Here is a 25,106-nt window from a genome sequence, read left to right as displayed (position 1 = left end):
GCAAATGGTTAATGTTCTGGACATTTTTGGCAGCCAGAGAAACTGAGTGCAAAGTGCATACTGTCATGCCAGCATTCTCTGAGACAAGAGGAAATTATGCTTCACAGGAACTTCTGACTGATAGTTTACGCATGCAGATACCATAGTTGGAAGTGCGAAGAACCGTATTTTCATGAAATAGGCCCACTATACTTTGCAAGTCATTACCAAGTGGATTTTCAATTCACAGCATCACGAATAACCTTATTGCACATCCTTACCTCTGAATTGATTACTTTAATTAGGAAGAAAATGTGGTATACTGTCTTTGTTAACACAGAAAGTTGACGGCATCTCTCTAGGTATATTTGTACAGAAGGCTCTACCCTTTGCTGTAGTTTGCTCCAGAAGAGTGTCAGTTCCCTGAAAAACGAGATTTACAAAGTTAAAACTATACTAACATTGAAACACTGTAGTCACTAGAAGCGGGTGTGTGTCTTTCTCTCCTTCTTCCGCTGCTGCTGGAAGGAAGTGGGAATTTCAAAATGCACACTTCCTTCTGGCAGAATGGGATAGAAGACTTTCTTATCTTCTCACCCTCTCACAATGGATTGGGGGGAGCTGTGAGAGAGATGTGGAAGGATGGGGATTCACAATGGGGAGGGTAGTGTGTTGGCAAGGGAAGCAAGTGGGCAGGGGTGAAGGGAGGGGGTTGGGAGTTGGCAAGCAATACAACAGAGGTGGCAGCCCCATGCCCTATAAATTAAGGTAAACAATTGCTAGTATGGCATCTTGGGAATTCTCTTTAACTTCTACTTATTGGGAAATTTTGGAAACAGTTGGAATATAAAGAAAATAGCTTCAGAGGCAGCCTACCTGTGTTATAATTTGGCCAAAAAAGAGAGAAAGATTACAGTACATTTAAAATGAAGTCTACTTCTATTTATATAAGACAGGCACCCCCAAACTGCGGCCCTCCAGATGTTTTGGCCTACAACTCCCATGATCCCTAGCTAACAGGACCAGTGGTCCAGTGGTCGGGGAAGATGGGAATTGTAGTCCAAAACATCTGGAGGGTGGAAGTCTGGGAATGCCTGATATAAGAGAACTGTTTGACCTAAAGTACCCTAAACTATGCCTGGACACAGGAAAACAAGTCATTCTTTCTGAATACTTAAGGAGATGGGGAAATTGGCTCGCTTAATGCATCTTGAGCAGCATAAAACTAAGAGTGATTTACAGTCCATCATTCTTGAACTTGTGATTGAAATCTTATTTTAATAAAATTTACAGAAAAAATCCTGAATGTTAAATGTGCTAATGTTTTCATGACTAAACAGTTCATTTCAAATATTTTATTTTCCCACTTAACACTCAATATAAATCTTATACAGATATGAATGGTAAGGATGCACGTTTCAGCATTAAATATGCTCTGGTTTATGTTCACAAGGAACAGTCTACTAGTCATTTCACTGCACAGTATTAGGAAATGTACTGGTACAATAAAATCTCACAATGATGAGGTAAGAATTTTAGATATATTAACTTAACTCTAACTTCTATTAGATCAGTCTGCTAAGAGCTGTAGAATTTGGTTCCCACAGAGGTAAAACTACGGTTGCTTTGTAATATTTGCTCTGCTATCTGATCCTTAATTTGGATACATTTCAGACACCAATGGCACCAGCTATCACAAGTTATGACAAAATACTCAGTTTTATAATATTTCTGTTCCATTACTCCATTTGTATATTTGCTGTATAATATATTCTAACTAACATAGCTCAAAGGATTCGAACCTACCATGCACAATACATCTCCCCCTGCTGCAGTTGACGAGATAAAAATGCTGCACATAAAATAAGAGCACTCTTTTCATCTCCTTCAGATTCTAGATTACAGATCATTTCTAAAGCATCTTTGCAGTCTATATCTGCAATCTGAAGAGTGAGGAAAAAAGATTAAGAAATTTGTTTTCAGTTAAAATATTAATTTCGATTACATCAAAACATGCATAGTACATATCAGCAGTTTAAGCAATTGCTTTAAACATTGATAGTCTATGTAAAAACCATGATTATTCTTCAAAAAGAAAAATATATATAATTTGTACAGTTTATACATTAGGTAAATCATCTCACTGATTTAAATTTATACACGAGCATCTTCTATTACACTTATCCAGAGAGACTGGAAATACTGCTAACACAGACAAAAATACTTAAGTCTCTATGTATCGGTTTTATTAGTGTTTATGGGAGGAATTTAACATCACACTCTTCTGATCCTTCTTCTGTCAGTGCAAGAATTTCCGTTTGCCAAACAGAATAACTACTCACCTCTCCACCTTCTGCGTACTGTTCTGGGGATATGCCTTACCAACACACATGGGTGGGCGGAGGGGGAAAGCCCCACTGTGCAAGCAAAATGTTTTGCACAGGGCTTCTGCTGATGGGTCTTGTTAGGCAAATCCTACCCTATGTTTGTAAAGACCTGGACAAATCATTCCCAAATATAAAATAATCCAAGTGAAAGGACTCCAGGAATCAAAGGACTTAATTTTGGTTAAGATATTGGGAGCAACCTCTGGGTTTCAGCAAGTTCACGAACTGCCTTCCTTTCCTTATACAGTACTAGAATCCCTTTCTTCTAACCCTTTCCAACTTTAACAATGCTGCAGCAGTGCATCTACACTGAGGCCAATGCCAGCCATGGTTAGAGGATTTGAAGGTGGTCAAAAGCTTAGCATTCACCATGTAGTGTGGTTAATGCTGAAAGAGGAAGGGCATTTTAAAATATATTGATGCCAAATGGAGTCATTTCTTTTCAAAAGCTCGAACAAGGCTGTCAGTTCCTTTCTGATTACTGCCAAAGAGGGTCTAACAGATATGAATGTTTCAAAGACTGACCACTGAGCATCTTTAATTACCCCTTGTCTTAAGAGCTTCCCTGAAAACCTTCATTTCCCAGAATTATTCAAAATCATGAATCCCTCCTAAACTTTCTATGCCCAATTGCTCCAATTTAAAAGCCATTGTATCCAAATAATAGGTACTATACATTAACAAATAGATCCCCATATAATAAAATATGGCAAACACCTCAACAATTCTTTTTTAAGGGATAAGAGTGAATGGGTGGAATTCAATATACAGTGGTGCCTCACTTAACGAATGCCCTGCTTAACGAAATTTCCGCTTAACGAAAGGATTTTTCGAGCGGAGGTTACCTTGCTAGACGAATGCGTTTTACGAAAAATTCGTCTAGCGAATCGCGGTTTCCCATAGGAATGCATTGAAATTCAATTAATGCGTTCCTATGGGCAAAAAAAAATTCAAAAAAAATTCAATGCGTTCCTATGGGATTCGCTAGACGGATTTTTCGCTATAAGAAAAGACCTGTGGAACGAATTAATTTCGTCTAGTGAGGCACCACTGTACCACCAATGAGAGCATTTCTGCTTGCCATATGGAGCAATCTTCCTTCTCCTCCTTGCCATGCTGTTCTGGGGGTTCTCCCAACTCTCCAGGGAGGATTTGGGGCAGGCACAGGGGAAGAGAGGGGGAAAGCTCCATTGAGATAGCTGGAGTCCTTGTGCTAGCTTCCATGAATGGGGTAGTTGAATCTGGCCCAAGATGTTTTATATCTTACAGTTTGCACTGACTCAAGCTTAACTGTTCTAGAACACAAGTAATTATTTCTTCAGAGAATGTTACAACATGCCCTTCTGAACCATGTTTCCCAATACTCTTATTACTGATGCTTTGAGAACGTCACAAGGCATATTTCTAAAACATACTTACCTCCTGCATTAGTTTTTCATTTGGTGACCCAGAACAAAGGCAGACTAGATAGGTTTGCTTAAAACTGCCTTTGCTGGCGATTTCTGGATGGTCAGAACACAGTTTTGCCAGGGCAGTTGCTTGCGTTAACTGCTTTGTTTTCATCAAATGCTTAATGCGCACATCCAGTAGCATAGGGCCTTCAAAGGTTAAAAACTGATTCACTGAAAGACAATTAGACATATTGTTAGCTCACCATGCAATAAGTGTAACACAGGTATACATACCAGTATTTATTATGAAAGGCAAAGGTACTAACTGTTAGAAGGATTTTGAAAGGGCTCAACTTGACTACAGTAAACCTATTTCAATTTTAAAAAAGCAAGCCAGAGTTTCAATTCTTCCCTCTGATCACCAATGTGGTTAAGAGTTTGGACATGATTTCACTGCTATACACTCCCTCCTCAATCCCTCTCACCATAAGAGTATAAAAGCTCCTGTTCTGTCACCAGTCATCATGAAAAGAGAAGCAGAAACATGGGTAAGGGTGTTCATAAACCCAAGTTCTATCTTGATCCCTTCTCATGGACAACTTCTGAACAAACTCTATGATATACCAACTTTCCTAAATTATGGTATGGGAAATAAGTGAGATTACCTTTTTTGTAGTAACATTGTATTTCAAAATAATTTACTTCAGAGAACACAAGTTATAACGAGGGGAGAGGGGACTGAACAACCTTCTTAATGAACAATTTACACTGGATGGTGTCAAGGTAAGAGTTCATTCAGGACACAATTGTACAAATATATGACTACAGGATTGGTAGAACCAACAAATAATCCTAATAAATAAGCCCATAAACTAGTCTGTGATTATGTATTTTTTTTTAATAACAGGAGAGGGACTGGAGGGGCTACAGAGACAGACAAAGAATTCTCTCCTTCCTGCAACAGTTCGTTGTATTTTTATGCTAAGCACCAGATTCTGGCACCCTACTTGGTTTCTACACTGGGCGCATGGTAAGAACAGTGTCCATTCCTCCTCCACTAGCTCGTTCACCTGCATGGAATTCCATGCACCCTCTGACATGCAGTTCCTTATGGCTCTCAGGCTAGCACTTACAAATAAAAGCTGTAGCAATGAACATATATAAGAGCCAGTGCCAGTGGCATAGCGTGGGGGGGGGACAGGATGGGGAGGGTTGTAGCTCCGGACACATTTCTTTTGAGGGCGCGCAACTAGGCACCCCCACAACAGGTTCCCTCACCAAAGGAAGCCGCACCCAAGCCCAGCGGCAGCGGCTCCTTCTCCTTATGGCCACTCCAGGGCCAGCTGAGAGGGATCTGGCACATGAGGGATCTGCGGAGACAGCTTCCTTGTGTGGCGGCCCAATGCTACAAGCTGGCGGCAGCTCCACTTCCGGGTCAAGCTTGACCAACGGGAGGAAGTGTTGGAGAGGTGGTGGCGACACCCCTCTCTATTGCTGGGTGGCCAAAGCCAGGTGGAGGGTAATGACTGCTATGCACACCTATGTGAACAAGTGAAGTGCACACTGCAGGACCAAATTGTGGCCCACCTTGAAACTGGCCAGGCTAGGTTCCATCAAGAGAGACACTCCAGATATATTTTAAGTTGCACATATAAGAACCAAATTTAAAATTATTTAAAAGGTTTTTTTTAAAACAACAACAACAACACCCTGATTAAAACCAACTTATTTTTCTCACATGCGCACACACTAATTTTTATATTTACGAAGAGATTTTAGACACTGGTCTTTAGAAGAAGGGTAAAATGAGAGAGAAATTGGAGAAGAATCCAGATGGTTTTATATATAAAGTTATGACTCATCTATAGAGTCTAAAGGTAAAAAAACCAAAATAAATTAATAAAGCTAAGATGCGAAAGTTAATTAAAAAAGATCCACCAAAAAGGTTAAGATAACAGATTAAAATCAATGCCACTGCAGCCTGTCTGGATTAAGTAGTTTTATAATATGAAAACAGATATTCTTGCAGATAAATTAATCGTTCTAATTACTTTTCAGAGAGCAAGCTGATGAAATGGGACGAAAGAGGCAGATTCAGTATTATTATTACGGCTACAAAAAGACACTTGTGATATATGATTCAGAGGTCAATCTCATCTGAATTCAGCCATAAATTATTTACAAAGACACTTTCCAGTATAATAATATTATATTACATACATTATATAATAATAAATAATATTTTTAACTAACACACTGATTAAAAACAGGCTTTATCAGTGATATCCACTGAATGATAATACAACTCACAATAATAATTTCAAATACAAGAAACAAACAACTTTTATACTATCTTCCAACATTAGGTACATTGCTAGGAATGCCCTTTACAACTTAGGAAAGAGACTTAAATGCAATTACTGAATATCCCTATAATTCAAATTTCAAAAGCCAGAGAATATGTATTCATCAACAGACAAACTTGCCTTTTGTCCGTTCTTGTTACTGAATCTCAGGCACATAAAAAGGTATAAACCCAATATTAAGTGTTAAAATTACTACATCAAAACACACAATACAGTACCACAGTCCACTGCAGCTAAGCACTGGCTTACATTCTAGAACATTACTACATTAATGCTGCAAAGCAAGAAAGCTTCACTGATAACAATGAGGCATACTTTCAATTAGACTTGTTTCAGACCCAACTGTAAGGTGGTTGAACTTGCCACTTTAAAATGTGAAACGCAAACAGGGCGAAACAACAATATCTGATCAGTAACTGCTCATTAAATATTTAACATCAGTTAACATCAACCTTAACCATGTACTTATATTTTTGTTATAAAGCCTTCACAATTAAGTTTCTAAATTTCATAAATTAAAATAGTGAATTATATCATAAACTAAAATTAACTATTCAGCCAATCTTTATCTTCATGTTTTTGAAAAGTGAAACAGTATGTGCACTATTTTCCCATACCATTTAAGAAAGACAAAGTTTTAACGTGAGCATGGTAAGCAATTATAACTTTGTAATTTTGGAAGGGTCAAACAAATATGTTAACAGGCAAAAACATAGTAACAGTCTTCAATAAGTCTCCCTATACTGACTCGAAATGCTTTGGCAATGCTTTCCAAAACCACATGTCAAGGCATATTTTTGATTAACTGCAGCAGCAATTCAATGAAGTGATGTGCCTGCATGCGAATGGTGAGAGAACCACATGTAAATCTAGAGTTTTGTTTGATGTTTTGGTACAGCAGTCCCAAGGGCAGAAGAGAAGCCTCTTCTTATACTAAACAGTGACTTTGGCTATGACAACAATTGTAGTGAATAATGTACAGGCAACTCCCTGCTTGCGCAGGAGTTGTGTTCTGGGCCACTATAAGCCGGTTCCACCTCCATTCCGGGGCCAGAAATGATGCGTACATTGGTGGTTGTGCGTCAATTGGACACACACAAAATGGCACCACCTGTAATCCCACTCAGGTTGCAAATGTAGTTCCCCCTGACAATCATATACTGCTTCCTTGATTTGCAGCCTTAATTTTTAATAAGACACTTATAACTTGCTCAACTTACTACATAGAACAGCATTCCCCGATCTGGTGCCCTCCAGATGTTTTTGGACTCTAACTCTCACCAACCCCAAACAACATAGCCAGTGGTCAAGGATGATGGGAATTGTCATCCAAAGGCACAAGGTTGAGGAAGGCTGACATAAAATAAGGCACTGGGCTAAATAAAGCATATTCAGAAAATATGTATGTTTGGAGGGTTCCCAAATTTGAGAAACAATTTTTGGTTCCCCCGCCAATCTGACTGCGTTGCTCCAGCCACTCTTGAGTCTCTTCCAACATATATAAAACATAGTACAACATTAAACATAAAAAAAAACTTCCCTATACAGGGCTACCTTCAAATGTTTTCTAAAGTTGTATAATTACTTATCTCCTTGACATCTGATGGGAGGATGTTTATTTATTTTGGTTTTATTTTATGTCTGTTTTTGCTGAACAGTGATCTATAATTGTATGTGGACTATGTATATTGTCAAACAGATTCTGTTTGTATTTTGCAGGATTTTGAATAAACATTTCTTTAAAATTAAAATAGAAAAAGAGAGTAAACCATCATGATCACTTAAATGAGACACAAATGAGACACAAAATTGCTTTGTTTTGCCACTACTGTATTAAACCACGACTTTATAATCACTAAACAAAAAACAGACATTTTGTTTATATTGTATCAAAACTGTTATGCTTCAGAACTTTTAACACAGCTATATTCAGACATTAAAATGTCTTGCAAATTTACTGTGTCATATCCACAGAAAAACCTTGAATAGCTTTACAGAAGCTCTTTAAACACTGTTCTTTGGAGAACAGATGTTGATGTATCACCTTGTTCTTGTATACTCTGTGTTCTTTGCTAGTTCTGCTAGCAGTGCTCACTTGGAAATGCTGAACATTGATGCCCTTTTGCCTTTGTGCACTCCTATTTATCAGCTTTGCATTGTTTCTGGAGTTTTGGTGCCAAGTGAATAGAACACATACATGATTTTTTTCAATCATGTAAGTCACTAACCTCTGCCCACATTCCTATGAAATTTTGCATGCTCCTTTCTTATAGGCACCTCTATGATATATGTTATTTTAAAAAGTAGTTGCTCACAAAACCACAGGGCGTAAAGCAAACCGCCTTTAGTTTCCTCTGTCCCCTCAATCGACTTTACAGGTGGCTAATACAAAAACCTTTGTCTGTAATTTAGCAGGTTTCTTACCTAGGCTTACCTAGGTAATCCTCATGTCTACAATTTTTAAACCAAGTGTCCACAACACCCCCCCCCATCCATTCGATCTAGGGAGCCACCCACTAACAATTTCTCAGTCTTATGTGGATTGATTGTCAGTCTATTGGCTCTTGTCCAGTCCATTACCAAGACGTCCAGTATACCACGTCTTGGTTTCAGTATCTGGTCTGGGTACAAACTATGGTTAGTAGTAACCATCATTTGCCTGATTCAAGCAATGTGACATTTAACTCTTAACTATTTTTGACACCATGGCAGGGATGGGGGGGAAGAGCAGACTGTCCACAATGGCGCTTCCGATAATCAAATCATACTCTGAGAATTTACTCCATGTTATGCAATTAGAGTAACTGCCTCACTTTGCATATTTAATTGTGCAATTTATTAAAATCAGCTTAAGTTTTTTTTAAAAAGATAATGACAAGCTAAGTAAGAAAGAAAATATTTTCCTAAGCTATGCAACACAGGCGTGCTTTCTTAAAAAGAAATACACACACAGGCCATTGGGAAATCTGGGAGAAAGTCATTTTAATAACAAGAGATGACAGTTCTGTATATGCAAAGGTTTAGTACTGCTCATTGTTAAACACAAAATGATGAATTTATTCAATGCTCATTTTCCATGCCCAATCCAAAACATTCATATTCTTTTCCATCTTCCGCATGATCCAGTGACTAATTACATTTCTTACTTTTTAGCCTTGCTCTTCCACCCACAGTCCCTAATAATCCTTTAAACCACAGTGTTTATCATTTCAGGTAACCTGTCATGCATTGACAGAGGAACATTCTCTGCTATCACTGAAATAAGATACGGAAGGACCTTGAGGTTTTAAAAAATGTCCATTTTTAACTCATGAATGGGAACTGCAAGTCACATTAATATTATTAACATTTAGAGTTTTAATGTCAAGGTTTTAGTTTTCCTCTTGCAAATCCACAGCAACCTTTAATTTCACGATACACTTAACCTGTGAGCAAGGATGATCAGAAGACCAAGTTATGCTACAAAAATACAACCACGACACAAATAACACAGTCAATGCAGAAACAAGATCTATTTTAGAATAAAATAAATAAATTTTAAGCCACTATAAATGTCACAATAGAAACCCAATATTTATCTCTCAGACACCCACCCATACCAAATCTAATACAATTCTTTATCAAAATAAACCCTCAATTACTAGTTTCCCCCTATGATGTTCTTTCCTTTCTCCTAAAGGCCATCCCTACTGTGCAGGACATTTTAATTGTGTATATTATTATTTTATCATAGTTTTAGTTGTATTCTTACATAAATAACCTCAAGCCTAACCACTATTTGGCAAGAGGCCTCAATTCAAGATTTAATATTGTGCTAACTAAATTTCTAGTGTGAGCAGCACTATTCATAAACATGCCATTTGTATGTTGATGGTAATTAATAACAGCGTGGAAATTAATGCAAACTTCATTCAGATCATTATAACTAAGGGACTAAACTCTTAAAGTTCCTCAACACTTTGAGGAACTTTAAAAAGTGTCAAGGACACCATCTCAAACATTATGTCAGTCTTGCATTTATTCCCAGACACTATGGGTTGTATCTGACGAAGGTGTCCAATTTGCACATTTGATGGTGTTTCCTGCTTGGCAGGGGGTTGGACTGGATGGCCCTTGTGGTCTCTTCCAACTCTATGATTCTATGATTCTAATTCCACTTCTCCAATGAAACTTCTCCTCCCTCTCCTTGTACCCCGCTAAAATGTTCTGGAGGGTCGGGAAACCCCTATAACAGATTTTTGGGAAGAAGGAGAAGGAGGAGGAATCTGCCTTTGCATGAATAGGACAACTTCGTCAGATACAACCCTATGTCAGTATTTAATTTTTAATTGTATTTTATTACTTGAAGTGTTTGCCACCTGGCTCCTTTGGGAGGAAATGTAAGATATGCACTTAATAAATAAAATAAAAATAAAAATAAAATATTCAATTAATTCCCAGATAAAAAGGTAAAGGGACCCCTGACCATTAGGTCCAGTCGTGACCGACTCTGGGGTTGCGCGCTCATCTCGCATTATTGGCCGAGGGAGCCGGTGTATAGCTTCCAGGTCATGTGGCCAGCATGACAAAGCCACTTCTGGTGAACCAGAGCAGCACATGGAAACGCCGTTTACCTTCCCGCTGTAGCGGTTCCTATTTATCTACTCGCATTTTGACGTGCTTTCGAACTGCTAGGTTGGCAGGAGCTGGGACCAAGCAACGGGAGCTCACCCCGTCACAGGGATTCGAACCGCCGACCTTCTGATCAGCAAGCCCTAGGCTCAGTGGTTTAACCACAGCGCCACCTGGGTCCCTAATTCCCAGATATTCACACATTAAATAGCTTTGCAAGCAATTATTGGGGTGTGGCAAACATCACCATCCTGCTTCTCTTAGACAAAGGAAGCTTACAAATACAAAGCAAAATCAAATTCTTTACATGCCTTCCTATCACGCCAGATGAGCACTGTTTTCCAACCACTGCTTCCCAAAGGAGGCAGTAGCAGCATTCCTCATATCTCTGCTATGCATGTCTTCACACTCCCATTAAGCCCAAGTAAGGAAGAAGGGAAAGAAAATGGCCCTTGCAGCCATGTGACACGGCTTAAAATCTTAATATTTTGCATGCAGGTAGCTCTGTGCCATGCCAATTAAATGCACAGGTAGCATTTTTATTTTTTTGGCCTTAATCCATGCATGCAAACAGCTGATCCAGCTGAACACATGGATCACTGATATGGGAGGGGAGGGGGGAAATTATTACTTTAAAGACAAGACAAGACACCAAGGAAGTATTGAACACATGATTACACAAGAGCTATATAGTTTGCCCTCTGGATGCTTGCCATGGCAAGAATTAACTCACAAATCTTAAAATATGGGTGCTTCCACAAGAAAGCTTTACCATAGAAGAATTGACTCAAAAGTAATGGTGCATTTATTTTTCTCTGTCCTTAATGATCACGTATAAACTAATCACTATACAGTACATGGAATTACGGAGAATTTTCTTCTCTAACTTGCATTCTCTAATGCATAGCTGCCAAGTTATCCCTTTTTTAAAGGGATTTTCCCTTATGCTGAATAGGCTTCCTCGCGAGAAAAGGGAAAACTTGGCAGCTATGCTAATGCCATTTCTCATGGAGAGAAGAGATTTAAAAATGCTGTATCTTAGGCTGTTGCCTTCATGGACAACAAACTTAAAACTATTGTCTATACAGTTGATTCACAACTTGCACAGGGGTCAGGTTCCACGGACTGTGTGTAAAGCTGAAATTGCACATAGCCAGAACAACCCCAGAACCACCCTCTGCATCTCTACCTTTCCGGAACCAGTACATGAAGTGCCCCCCCCCCACCTGTGCAAGACATAAAACTTTTAAGCTCTCTGCTTATTTCCAATTCTCTCTCTTCCCATTTCCACTTAATACAGGAAGATATAACAATTGGTAAATAAGGATACATTCACACTTTTATTTTATAGTAAGAACTAATATAAATTACACATAACTGTCAACTGCTAAGGTTAGTTAGTATCTCTCAGTTCACAAGTCTTTTCATGTAGCTGTAGCCTACCTAACAGTGTGTGAGGATTTCTGCAAATTCACCTTCACCTAACGATTATATGACGTGTTGGACAGGGGGCAGAAACTGAAGTGAAGAAGTGCCTTATCCTGCAAAGAATTCATAGCAGGGTTGGAGAACCTTTCGAGCTCAAAAGCTACATTCCCTTGTGATGAATCGCCCAAAGACTGCATGGAGCCAGGGGCAAAAGCAAGCAGACTAATGGATGCAACTCTTAGTTTTGTACAGTAGGCTACATTTCAGCCTACATTTCCTTTGTAAACTTACCCTCATCCTGATCCAGAGGCTCTTGGGAAAGGATACTAGAAAGAACTGGATTCTTCCAAGTCCCATTTTCTTGAGCAAGAAGAGATAAGAAATGCAATTGGCAGCTGCCACTTTCCATCAATTTTGTGTGCGCCATCTAGGAAAAAATATCAAAGTAGTTTTAACAACTATATTTACATCAAATTACATAAAACGCATGCTAGCTCTTGGGCTTTTAATAATCAAACATAAGTAATTTTTACTAAGCACGTTGCCACAGTTGGCATGACAGACATTCAGTCCTGAATGCAACACTGGTAAGAACTGTTAATGAAGAACAAAGTGGAAGCCAATTTTAAATTAAATATACATTCATATCAGCATGCCTTTTTGAACAAGGATACTGTATTGCAGTACACTGAAAATATTGTGAAAAAGAGCTTCTTTTAGTTTTTATAGTTTCTCTCTGCAACTTCTATATGCTCTTTTGAACTGTGACCATTTTCAATGCCTCTATCACACTGCATGATATGAGAAGAGGGAGCATGTTTAAGTTGAAGGATGCTGTTCTAAACAGAGAGCTGTTGTCTGAAGCTGGATTGTTTAGCAACTGCAATTTTCAACTACGATCCCTGGTTCCTAAGCTAGGATTCCTAGCTGTGTAGGAGAAGCAAAGGGAAACATAAAAGTCCAAATCTTTGCTCTGGCTTGCTGAGTCTCATCCACCTAGCTCTAAAGCATAGCCTAAAAGCATTTGGCATGAACCAACCCAAAATGAATGTTAGCTCTGAAAATAAGACAGTGCCCTGTCGCCTTCTGTCGGAGTTTAACTGCTAATTATCTAAGCTCTACTGTCTTTTCAATTGAATACTGGAAAAAGCTACCAAGTGCTCACATACTCTTCTGTTCAGGCACCAGTGTACTAGGTATGCAATCACAGCATTGAATGATAGGAAGCTGGCAATCATATGGTATTCCTCAGCCAACCACAGATGAAGAAAGGGAATGCAGATTCATATTGCAGAAGGGTCTCTGTAGGCTACAAAAATGGAATTCCTAGTCCATCTACCAGACACAATACTTTCTTCTGTTTGAGAGCTTTTAAAACATTCTGTCCAAACTAAACTAAATACGTTAAAAGATGGGGGAAAAGAGAGGAAAGGAGTCATATCCTTTTAAAGCTGTGTGACAGGTAAAAGGTAAAGGGACCCCTGACCGTTAGGTCCAGTCACGGACAACTCTGGGGTTGTGGCACTCATCTCGCTTTACTGGCCGAGGGAGCCAGCGTACAGCTTCAGGGTCATGTGGCCAGCATAACTAAGCCACTTCTGGCGAACAAGAGCAGCGCATGGAAATGCCGTTTACCTTCCCGCCAGAGCGGTACCTATTTATCTACTTGCACTTTGATGTGCTTTCGAACTGCAAGGTAGGCAGGAGCATGGACCGAGCAACGGGAGCTCACCACATCGTGGAGATTTGAACTGTTGACCTTCTGGTCGGCAAGCCCTAGGCTCTGTGCTTTAACCCACAGCGCCACCCACATCCCGAATGTGTGACAGGTAGGAATTCAATAAATGCAACAGTAGGTTACAGTAGGTTACAAACTAACAAACTACAGTAGGTTACAAACTAGTTTGTAACAGTAGGTTACAAACTAACAAACTAACAAACCTACAACTCAAGGGGTTATGCTAACAGATAATGAAGCAGGATCATAAACCAAGCAAAATAACTTTGTGGGATAGAAAGCATACTTTTTAAAAAAGGTACCAAAATCACTATCATGTTCATATTTTTATACAGATTTCTGTACACCAATACTATTCTTGTCCAGAATCTGGAGGATTATAAGAACTGTGGAGTGCTTCAAATTTTCAATTCCCCTTTATCACAAAGTTTCTTTACCTCCATCAAGTTCGCAAAAACACAAGGGGTAAGTAGCTATGTGACTTACCTGAAAAAAATGGAAGGCTACTAAGCTAAAGCAAATTTTCCATCTGAACAATTTCCCCCTGGCAGAACTATAAACCATCATCTCACTGGGATTTGGATCACAATAAATCTGAGAGACTGACACACAACAGAACTCTTCACTGTAGGAGAAACAGGAGGCACCAAACATTATATATTTATGACACCAGATGCATAGGTTGGTTAAGAAACCAATCTCTTACCTGAATAAAGGACTGAAACTCTTTCCATTGGTTTTCAGGCAGTTCAAGAGGCAGGGATAGCAGAAGTTCGGCATAGCTTCTGAAAAAGTAAGTAAGATTGCAAAATCAGTTAATTTCTCACTACTCACAACATGAGTGGGGAACCTCCAGTACACAGGCCTAAATGGGCCTGACACGGATCCTAATTTGGCCCATGAGGTAGCCTCCCACAAACATAGCTGCCAAGTTATCCCTTTTTTAAGGGATTTTCCGTTATGCTGAATAGGCTTCCTCGCGAGAAAAGGGAAAACTTGGCAGCTATGCCCACAAACCACATTCATCTTATGTCATATGTGATGTCAGCTGTGGGGGCAAGTATTCCCAGTGCCAATAGTCATCCTCAGAGGTGTCTGTAATTGCCAGTGAGCTGATTAGTGATAAATGATCACCTTTAAACTTTGACTTGTATCAATCACCTAATGCTGTTATGATGTCAGATTGGCAGTTGGGTGGTCCCACCTGTCAAAGCTGGCCAGCAGGCAATGTTCGAAATCAGCTAGTACCAGGCGCATTTTGTGACTGGTGCAGGCCCAACTGCAACCACGTGGAGATCTCTGGATACCAGGTTGGCAACTGACATCTCCATCTGGCTGGCCCATCCAGCTTTCTTAAGCAGGTAAGCAGAAGAAGCTTATTTGTTGCATTTATATCCCACCTTTTTCTCCAAGGAGTACATGGTCCCCCCCCAATTGCAGTTAATCCCTACAAGAAGCCTGTGAGGTAGGTTAAGAGGCTGTGACTGGCCCAAGGTCACCCAGCTTCATTACTGAGTTGGGATTTGAACCCTGATCTCTCAGGTCCTAGTCCAACACTAGGTGAATCTAGTCCCATTTCCTCTCACCAATGTATTAAAGATGTCAGTCAGGCCCTCATTTACTATCTAAAAGAACTATCCATCACTATATACAGCATTATGTTCCAAAGTAGCTTGAAAATATAAAACCACTTGTTTTACATAAAACTAATTATAGTATACTCACAGTGCTAAGCGTTCAAGCACCAAGGCTACATTTTCACATTCAGAGGTAAGGTAAGATCGCACTTTAACATAACTGTGGATAGCCTCTGTGTATACCTCCAGCAAAGGCAAGGGATCCTCAGATGTCTTCCAATTTTCTGCATATTCAAGAAGCGTCTGTTTAGAAAACATAAAGATGGAATAATCAAGACTGGAATCCTGTTTTTCCATTTTATTCACTGATATGAGACGACGCATTCACCATTTCCCCCCTCAACATTATACATTCTTAGAATCTACCAAATGAGTAAGACTTTCCCCCTCCATGTTCCACCAAAGAGCATAAGAGAAGGAGCATGTATGTGCTTTGAACCTCAATATGTTGCAAAGCACTGTGTTGACACACCAGACACAGCAAACCTCAGACACACATGGGATTGAGAGACCACACATCACAGCTGCTCTGCACCACTATCAATGCAACAGCTCCAACACAAAGCTGCAAGCATGTGGCATCCTATTCCCTGGCTGGTAGCTGTTGCAACTGCTGCAATCAGCCACAGACAAATTACCAGTTGTTGCACAATTATGGTAGCAGGTACTTAAGAACAGTACATTCGGGCCATAGCTTTCTTGGGAAGGGAGTTATTTAATAGTAGGACTGGGCAATTAAAGTAGTGCTTGATGTAGCTGGTTGAAATAATGTCACTCACCCTTCATAACAGCTCCATAGGACAAGCAGAAAAGATTGCATTTCTGATCTAGTGCTACAACTCTACAAGGAATTTTGTGAGTTGGGAAATGACCTTTTAGCCTTACCTTAGGGACGAGGGACAGAGGAGAGTAGAAACACTAAGAAATATCTCTTGTACTTGCTTTTGGAAGAGTTCCTTTATTTCTTGATGAGACCAGTGTATGTAATTATGCATGTATTTGTGTATTTTGTTACTCAGCTTTCGTCTGTCAATTTGTAATAGTACAGAACTATGCAGAGCACAAAAATTCCATTTTGGAGAAAGAGAGGCTCTGAGGTACATGATGTTCAACTTTCAGTCAAGCATAGCTGGGCCTGGACAGTGAGAGAAGACTCTGCAGAAAACTCACAGCTCATTCAACATGGATATAAATGTAAAATATATGTAAAATATAAATAAACCTCTGTGTATTGTCTAACCCCCTCTGGCTTCTGAGATTTCCAGGTACTGCCTAGCTGTATAAGCATGTCTCTAGTAATGGTTTTTTTAAAATGCCCTTCTCTTTAACAAAGCAATAAAGCTTAAAAAAAAGATTTATGCACTGAAATGTGATGCATGTTTACTCAAAATTAAGTCTCACTGAGTGGAACTTACTCCTATTTAAGGGTGCATAGAAATGCAGCTCTAGCCTTGGTAATGTTAGAGCTAAACTTGGTAATGTTACTGTAGACAAGGGGTATCTTCAAATTCTGCCTAATGATCAGTACTGTGCCATGAGCAAGGGAGACTATTCTATATACAATTAAAAATGAAATATTATAATGACTTTTGTCTCCTAATCCACTAGATTAGCAGAGGGATAGGAATAATTCAAGAGACACAAATATAAATCACAAAGAATTCTCCTAGCACAGATAACAATGAACACTTTGCCAGTGAAGCACACTAAAATGAAAATCTTAATTATTATGTTTCCATGACCTTTTGGTTTTGGTGCCCAAAACTAATATGGTGTCAAATCTACATGCCGTCAACTGAACTTTGCATGAATTCTGGGGGATATTAGAATATTTTGTCAACTAGTGTGAAGAATCATTTAATTCTAAAAAAACCAGAGTTACCAAATGGGAAGTAACCCTTATGAACATTATAGATTGATGCCATGAAACAGAGGCTTGAATTGGAAAAGGGACAGTGGCTAAGGAAAAACCCAAAGGAGAACATTTCTACATAGAGAATAATACATGAACATTGTATTGGGCCTTTTCTTCAAAGAATCAGAAGGGTGGTAGAAAGCATGTATTATCTATTGACATGCAATATTTATACATAATAAATTTTATTTTACATTGCTAATACATCTGAGCAGGATCATTAAGGGAGGGGGGTATCAAACACCTGTGAAGGACAAATCTGGCCCTCTCTCTATTCCCTTTCTTTATGAGAGCTGGGTCAATTGTTCCAAAGCAGTACTGCCAAATGCAAATTCAGAGTCACTACACACTTTTGCACCCAAACAATTTCCCAGAGACCATGAGAAGGACAACCTGGCTTCTGCTAATGACAGAACTAAGGATCACCAGGTTGCCACACCATGTCTATCTGTTCAAAAACATCAGTAAGGAAAGTCCACCTAACCTCAACTGGATATAAATGCCTGATTACAACTAATCAATTTATTTTGGCATTTTTAAATTGATCTCCCTCCTTTACCTTTTCCCTCCAGTCCCCTTCCCTTGTACGTCTTGTCTTTCTAGTTTGTAAGTCTGAGGGCAGGGCCAGTATCTAACATTTGATTGATGTAAGCCATTTTGGGATACAATATTTGTCTGAAAAGCGAAATAAAAATATAATTACATTAATTAATACATGAAAGACACCAGGTGAGTTCAGCCCTGGAAATCATATTCACTTGTTAAAGCACCATCACACTGTGGTGGAGAGTATTTAATGAGCTCCCTTCTAACTAGGCAGGCCTATATGTCTGCCCTGCCACTACAATGAAGATGCAAGGACTTGAGAGAATACAAAGGCAGGTAAAAGGAAAGCCCCCTTTAATTTTACACTGTATACAATTCTTTATCCAAGCTTCTATAATGCTAAGAAGTACTTGACCCTCCCAAATTTCTTTGATTGCAACAGAGACATAACTAAAAGATAGAGACTGCCTTTTAGCTAGATGTAACATCTTTCATAAACACCCATCACAAAATTTCTTTAAAAATTGAAGGATAAATTACCATATATACTCAAGTATAAGCCGACCCGAATATAAGCAGAGGCATCTAATTTTACCTCAAAAAACTGGGAAAACTTATTGACTCGAGTATAAGCTGAGGGTGGGAAATGCAGCAGCTACTGGTAAATTTCAAAAATAAAAATAAATACCGTCCTATGCCTTTCCCAACTGTCAGCAGTGGGGTGAGGGGGAGAAGCGGCGAGGAAGGATCCCTTCCCCACTGCTTCTCCCTCCCTGCCGCCTCGCACAAAGCAGGCATAGGACGGGGGTTCAGAGAGTCGTAGTGCAGCGCTTCTCTGAACCCCCGGTCCTGTGCCTTTCTCCACCGCTTGAGAATAAGCCTCATTCGAGTATAAGCCGATGGCAGCTTTTTCAGCACATTTTTTGTGCTGAAAAAGTAGGCTTATACTCGAGTATATACAGTAAGTATTAGAAAAAGGGGGGAGACTATCAATTGCTTTGATATCAGATTGGCCCATAATACAGGGGTGGGGAACATCAGACCCATGTACCAAACATGGCCCACCAGGCCATTTTTAGGAAGTCATCCCCAAACATCCCACACCTCACACCATGTATGACATCAGATGTGGTGTGGGTAAAGGTGGGACTCCAAAGGAACCATCAGGAGCCAAAGTTCCCGGTTGTTCCATGGATCCAGCAAGGCACACTCCCATCCACCCATCTTGTTTACATACTGTAATCTGATTTTTATTATTAATCACATAAACATCAATATCCATAATAATGAATAATTCATAGTAAATATAAAGATATAGATGTACACACCAAATAAGGTGTGTGCATATATATATATATATATATATATGTATATATATATACACATACACACAATCTAGCTCTTAATTACAAGTTTAAGAAAAAAGGCGGAAGAGTGGAATAAGAACATGTAAAACACAATAATAATAATTTCATCTCATAAAATCAGGATTTTCTATTTTATTACATCAACTTGAACAAAGGTTTTTCCCCAAAAGGCAACTGATAAAATTACGTAAATTCCATACTAGTTCACATGAACAAAGCCTGATACATTTTAGAAATACATAAACTGAAGCCTTCTATGGTTTGAGGCATGCTAGAAAAGTGCCTCCCTTTCTCTCAAAAATGCACAAATTCAAATCTCAATTAAGTTATATGACCAAGAGACACTGAGTTGATGTATGGGAGCTCAACTATACTGTTGATTTTATTCACTCCTGCTTTCAGGAGTTCTCAATAGGCAAAAAGGAACATCTTATTCTTTCTAGCTCAAGATGGGAATTTAGTCTATGACAGTTGGTCTAAGGACCAGCCTGTGCCCCCCCCCCAATAGGAATACTGGGACCCTTTTTCATTCTTATTGTTAAATGGCACTGATGCAAACTATGGTTAACAAAAAACAAGGATCCTTCAACCTTTGGTTGACAAAGGATCCTAATTTGTTAACCACTGCTTCCACCTGTGAACTTACAACACAAAACCATGGGAAATGATGGGATGGTTATAAATGGGTTCACAGAGGTGAGGAGTATACCCTAAGGCTGACTTCCTATTGGGTTATGTATACAGAGGGACAAAAACAGAATGTGACCCATTATTATAGGCCTAAATTTAAAAAAAAACATTTTGACCTAGAAAAAAGAAACTTAATTACAATTAAATTCCATCTAACATAGGAAATAGAAATAGAAAGCTCAGAAATAGAAAACTCTCTTATACCAAGTCAGCCATACACATGAGTGGTAAGCAAAATACAAACCTTGGTTTACCACTCGTAGTTTAGGAAGAAACCAATCATGAGTTTGGGTTCAGACATAACATTAAGACCAAACTATGGCTAAGCAGCCAGAGTAAGACATTTCAACAGCATGCCACTTAGGTGAATGATACTTTAAAGTGACACGAGAACCAGGCCAATATGTTATTTTTGTGTGATTCTATCAAAAAGTATCTGTTTCAAACATGATTGTTTAAAGCAGTTCATGTCTTCAATTCAAATATGTACGTAAGTTTTGAACTAAGTGGATTTCTGGAATGACAGTTTCCCAGTCAACAAATTGGCTGAAATAGACATTTGCCCATCAAATGTCTTGTGGAAAGAGCAATAGTGTGCATCCTGAGCAAACACTACAAATACCATGTGGGGAATCTGTTTCTTTAGAGTCATCTGATTTAATTGACAAAATCCAAGGGCAGTTAGAAAGATCGTTCAACCACAACAACACTGGCTCAAAGATATTCCGGAAACCCTGGTCACTGGACTGACTCTTCCTATGCTCGTCTATGGGGGTAAAATATGATGGAAGCCTTACGACTAAGCCTCCCGGGACGCTACTGTGGGGCAGATGCGCGCTAGCTCCCCATGGGCAAGCTGATGGTTATATTGAAATATTTGTGGCATGAGGGGGAAATGGGGCAGGACTTCCTTCTCTCGCACCTGGAGCATGAGTTCTCGAGATACAACCGAGAGGGTGAGGAAGCCCCCATAGCCAGCCCCTTCCCTCGCTTCCTCCCTGTGGAACAAGCCACCCTTCCCCTCCCCTCTTTCACGCTCCTGCTTATTGCTGGGTCGGGGACGGGGCTCTCCGCCGCCGCCATCAGTAGACAAAGGCCCCTCCAGACCCGAGGCGGCGGCAGCAGCAGCAAAACAAAGGGGCCGAGTCGAAGAGGGAGCCGCGTGGGGGGTGGGGAGCTGCCGGGAAGACAGGTTGTGGGGGGAGGGGATTCCGGGCCCGCGATGAACTCCCCTCCCGGCGCAGGGGGGCGGGCCACTTAGGCTCTCCCGCTCCCTCCCTCGGAGCCAGTTTCAAGAAGGAGAGCACTCAGAGCAGCAGCGCGGCCCAGCTCCTTCCTGCTCCCGCTGCAGGAGGAGGAGGCAAGGAGAGAGAGGACCCTCCCGCCTGCCCGCCCCGGCCCCGTCCTGACCTGGCAGAGCTGCTGACAGTACTCGGCGGCCGCCTCCACGGCGGGCTCCCGGCTCTCCCGCAGCCCCGTCTCCAGCTCCAGCAGCCGCCCCTTCAAGCGCCGCATATCCAGAGGGAGGAGGCCGCTCTCGCCGCCAGGGCCGTGGCTGCCGCTGTCCTGCTCGGCCTCCTCGTCCGCCATCTTCGCACCCCGCTCCGTCGCGTACGCAGCCCCCCTCCCCCCACCCTACCACTACCAACCAACTGCCACCGCACTCGCGAGCCCTCCCTCAACGGCCCACCTACCCCCCTCTCCCCGCGCGCGCACCGTAAGGGGGTCACGTGATTACACAATACCACGTTCCGGGGAGGGGGAATCATGTGCTGGGATCGAAGGGGAGGAGAGTTCGAACAGGCAGTTCGCCCGCTCTTTACCCGTCCCCTTTCCTCCCCCCCCCCGCATTCGCAGAGGGGCTGGGTAACGTGGGCTAGTCCTGTCACGTGCGACGGCCGGCGCGCGCCCAGTGGCACAGATCGCCTAGTGACGCGTCTCGCGGACTTTTTTTTTGCGGGGGTGGGAGGGAGACGGCAAGGAGGCAGGAACAGGACGTCAACCGAAGAAGTGTTTCAGTTTCGCTCGCGGTCTGCCTTGTTTAGAGCGGCTTCGCTCCCTTGCAGGAAGAGGCGGCGCCGCCGCCACCGCAGACTTCAACGGGCAGGCGGCGCGCTTTTTTCCCGTTTCCGTTTGCCGCTCTCATCTCCCTGGACACGCGCACCTGGCTGCAAAGTTTCTCGCCCCTCCGTTTGCGAGGGAGGCCAGGTGCTATGCAACTAGGAATCCAAAAACCGATGCGCATTTATTGCGAGCGGGCGAGTCAGCAACTTCCGAAACTGTTCGACACGACAGCTATTTAAGCTTTTGGGAAATTATTTTAAATACAAACTATCCTTTTAATAAAAAAACAAAATCCCGTCGAATTTATTTATTTATTTCCTTCCCGCCCTCCACCCTAAGGCAGGAGGGCCAACTTGAATAAAATGTTTTTTTTGGGGGGGGACAGGTAAGCCCCCCAATAGATCCCATGATGCAGCCCCTCCATACTATTTCGAATGGCAATGGTCATCAACTTTGGGGGGGGGGATCTGGCCCTTTCAAATATTGTATTGGGGGGGGCAAAGGGACCTCAGCCTGTAGTAGTTGGCTCCTATGCCTAAGGTCCCATAGCAGGTTACAGTATAAAAACACATTGAGAACAATTTTAACCTTGCAAAGGTGGGTCCTAAAAACATCCACCTTTGCAAATATAATCTTTGCTTTCTATAGGTATGCTGAATTTTGGAGCAGCATGTATAGGGGTGAGGTATTTAGCCTTTTATTTTAGCATATTCAAGGCTAATTTAGATTTAGAAAATGGTGTGAAGGAGAGGGGTTTTTAAACTGCCCTCCCCACATCTGCTTTTAGGTGGGAAAACAGTTGGGAGTTGTATGAATCCTATATTTGGGGGTGGCCCAGGACATTTTGTTACCCTGCAACACCATTCTTCATCCTGCAGAACCAGGGCCTGAGGATGTGACAACCTGCTTGAAGACAAGCGGCCATCCACCTACCACCTTGACCCTTGGCATTCTGGCTTCTTCAGGGGGTAGCCTGGGTGGGTCCAGAAAGTGATTAATGTTGAAGGAGGCAGTGGTGTGTCTCCTTGGTAAGAAGACTTCACTGGATCCAGAAGTGTTAAAATAACTATTGCCTGGTGGCAAATATCCCCCTTTGAGGCAAGGTGCTAGAAGGTGACGGTGGTCCAACTTCAGGAAGGAAACTAATTACTTGGATCTGTTCCAGTCTGGCTTCAGGCCTTGTCATGACACTCAAATTTCCTTGGTCACCCTGGGTGATGATATTTATCAGTTACAGGTAGGTAGCCGTGTTGGTCTGGCGTAGTCGAAACAAAATAAAAAATTTCCTTAGCGCCTTAGACTAAGTTTGTCATTGGTATGAGCTTTCGTGTGCATGCACACTTCAGATCAGATACTGAAGAAGTGTGCATGCATACGAAAGCTCATACCAATGACAAACTTAGTTGGTCTCTAAGGTGCTACTGGAAGATATTGGGGGTGGGAGATGGGGAGAGTGCAATGCTGCTCATTCTCAATCGGTTGGTTGCTTTTGATACTGTTGACCACAACAATAGCTTTTGATACTGTTGACCACAATAGCCTTCTGGAGCAAAAGTAGCTTTCTGGTTCACCAGAAACAGCCCCTTTTGGACATAACCTGGCCACTGTAATTCATTCTCTGGTAACTTACATACCGTACTTACGGTAGAATGATTTGGAAATGTCAAGTGTTTCAAAATGCAGCAGCCAGATTAGTGGCTGGGCTTCCACTTAGATCTCACATAACCCTTGTTTTAAAACTGCTGCATTGGTTGCCAGTTCATTTCCAGGCCTAGATCCAGATGCTCACATTAGTGTTTAAAGCCCTACAGACCCCCTCAGGGGGCAAAGGAGGCCCTATTGGTTGTTCCATTTCTCAGAAGCTGTAAAGTAAATAGTAGAGGTAGACTCTGCCTTGCAATATTACTTCTTTATCCCCATATATCTTTTATTTGGCCTTTATTGCATAGACTTTCTTTCATCAGTAAAAATATAAAAATATACAAGGTACATAAAAATGGTCTCTGCCCTGGCATTTTTACTGCAGCATTGTTTGTTCACAGATATATTTCCTTGTATTTTCCACCTAATTAATATTGGTAGCTGGAAGCCTTGAGAGGGAATTGAACTCCCCTGCTGTTCCATCACTGATTGCAAACTACAGGTATAGTGGCTGTTACAAGAATATTGATTTGAATGGGGTATTAACATACATTGAACAGGGAAAAACAAAATTACTTGGAGTGCAAATGAAAAACTAGAGGCGTAATAACATTTCTGATTCACAAGTGGATTTTTAGAAAAAAATGGGGGAAATAAATGATTCTAAAATTAAGTTTTTCTACGGTAGCAAAAGGAGTAACATAATGTTGCGAGTATAACCATTAGGTGCACTTCATGCAAAGTTAAACACTTTGAGTCCTGTTGATTTTTAAAGATGCATTAAACTCTCACTGAAATAAACAGAATATAAAAGTACTAAAAATTATTTTAACACAAACATCTGTCTTTAATATAATGCACACTTTATATAAGAATTCCATATGGTCTGAAATTATCTTAAAATACAGGTTTATTGTAACCTACAGAAAATATGCTTCCCTGCAATAGTGCTATCATGCTACCTTGCACTTCATTTTTAAAAAGTTGCCTTACGTTGCAACCTGTTAGGCCTCAAGGCCCCGGGGGGCGGGAGCTGGTTTGAAGAAGTGGCAATTACTAGAAGAGCAAACGGAATTATGGTAAGGTATGGTGCATCACAAAAGGCAAGGCAGTATCTTTTGCCAGGACCCTGGACAGATCACGAAGGCAAACATCAGCTGGAACTCGCCCAAAGAGACCTATTGTTTCTGAAACCTGCTGTGACCTTTTCAAGATGCCATGATTTTCACCTGCTGTTAACCTCACCCCTTCAGAAAAGCTGTGTTTCATAAAGGCCGATTGCCTGAACCTGCAACCGCTGGAAACTATGGTGAGGTCTCTGTGTGGGGGTCTTCTGTGTCTGAGGT

The 25,106-nt window shown here is 40.9% G+C and overlaps 1 protein-coding gene and 1 long non-coding RNA gene across 5 annotated transcripts in view; one reads left to right on the top strand and one right to left on the bottom strand.

Moving 5' to 3' along the window:
* ZNF292 (zinc finger protein 292) overlaps positions 1-21,941 on the bottom strand; it is a 30,961-nt gene extending 9,020 nt beyond the window's left edge. Inside the window, exons 1-7 of one of the 4 annotated variants that reach the window (XM_088665965.1) lie at positions 21,801-21,941; positions 15,626-15,780; positions 14,607-14,685; positions 12,454-12,589; positions 3,786-3,988; positions 1,786-1,922; positions 261-402 (exon numbers count right to left, since the gene is read on the bottom strand). In XM_088665965.1, coding sequence (XP_088522091.1) covers positions 261-402; positions 1,786-1,922; positions 3,786-3,988; positions 12,454-12,589; positions 14,607-14,685; positions 15,626-15,780; positions 21,801-21,824 — 876 coding nt within the window. In that variant the 5' untranslated portion in view covers positions 21,825-21,941. Of the gene's footprint in view, positions 1-260; positions 403-1,785; positions 1,923-3,785; positions 3,989-12,453; positions 12,590-14,606; positions 14,686-15,625; positions 15,781-18,011; positions 18,128-21,465; positions 21,669-21,800 lie in introns of those variants that run through there. The other 3 variants (XM_035109435.3, XM_088665966.1, XM_088665967.1) reach the window with 3 other exon arrangements.
* LOC148686226 (uncharacterized) lies at positions 14,235-16,694 on the top strand. The gene is made up of 3 exons (XR_015948926.1): positions 14,235-14,365; positions 14,645-14,693; positions 16,557-16,694. It is a non-coding gene; the product is annotated as an uncharacterized LOC148686226 (long non-coding RNA).
* Positions 21,942-25,106: the final 3,165 nt, after the last annotated feature.

Source organism: Zootoca vivipara, chromosome 3, assembly GCF_965207765.1.
Source record: "Zootoca vivipara chromosome 3, rZooViv2.hap1.1, whole genome shotgun sequence".
In the NCBI taxonomy this organism is placed as follows: domain Eukaryota; kingdom Metazoa; phylum Chordata; class Lepidosauria; order Squamata; family Lacertidae; genus Zootoca; species Zootoca vivipara.
The sequence above is the reverse complement of the archived record's forward strand: the minus strand, read 5'-3'. Positions and strand labels throughout refer to the sequence as shown.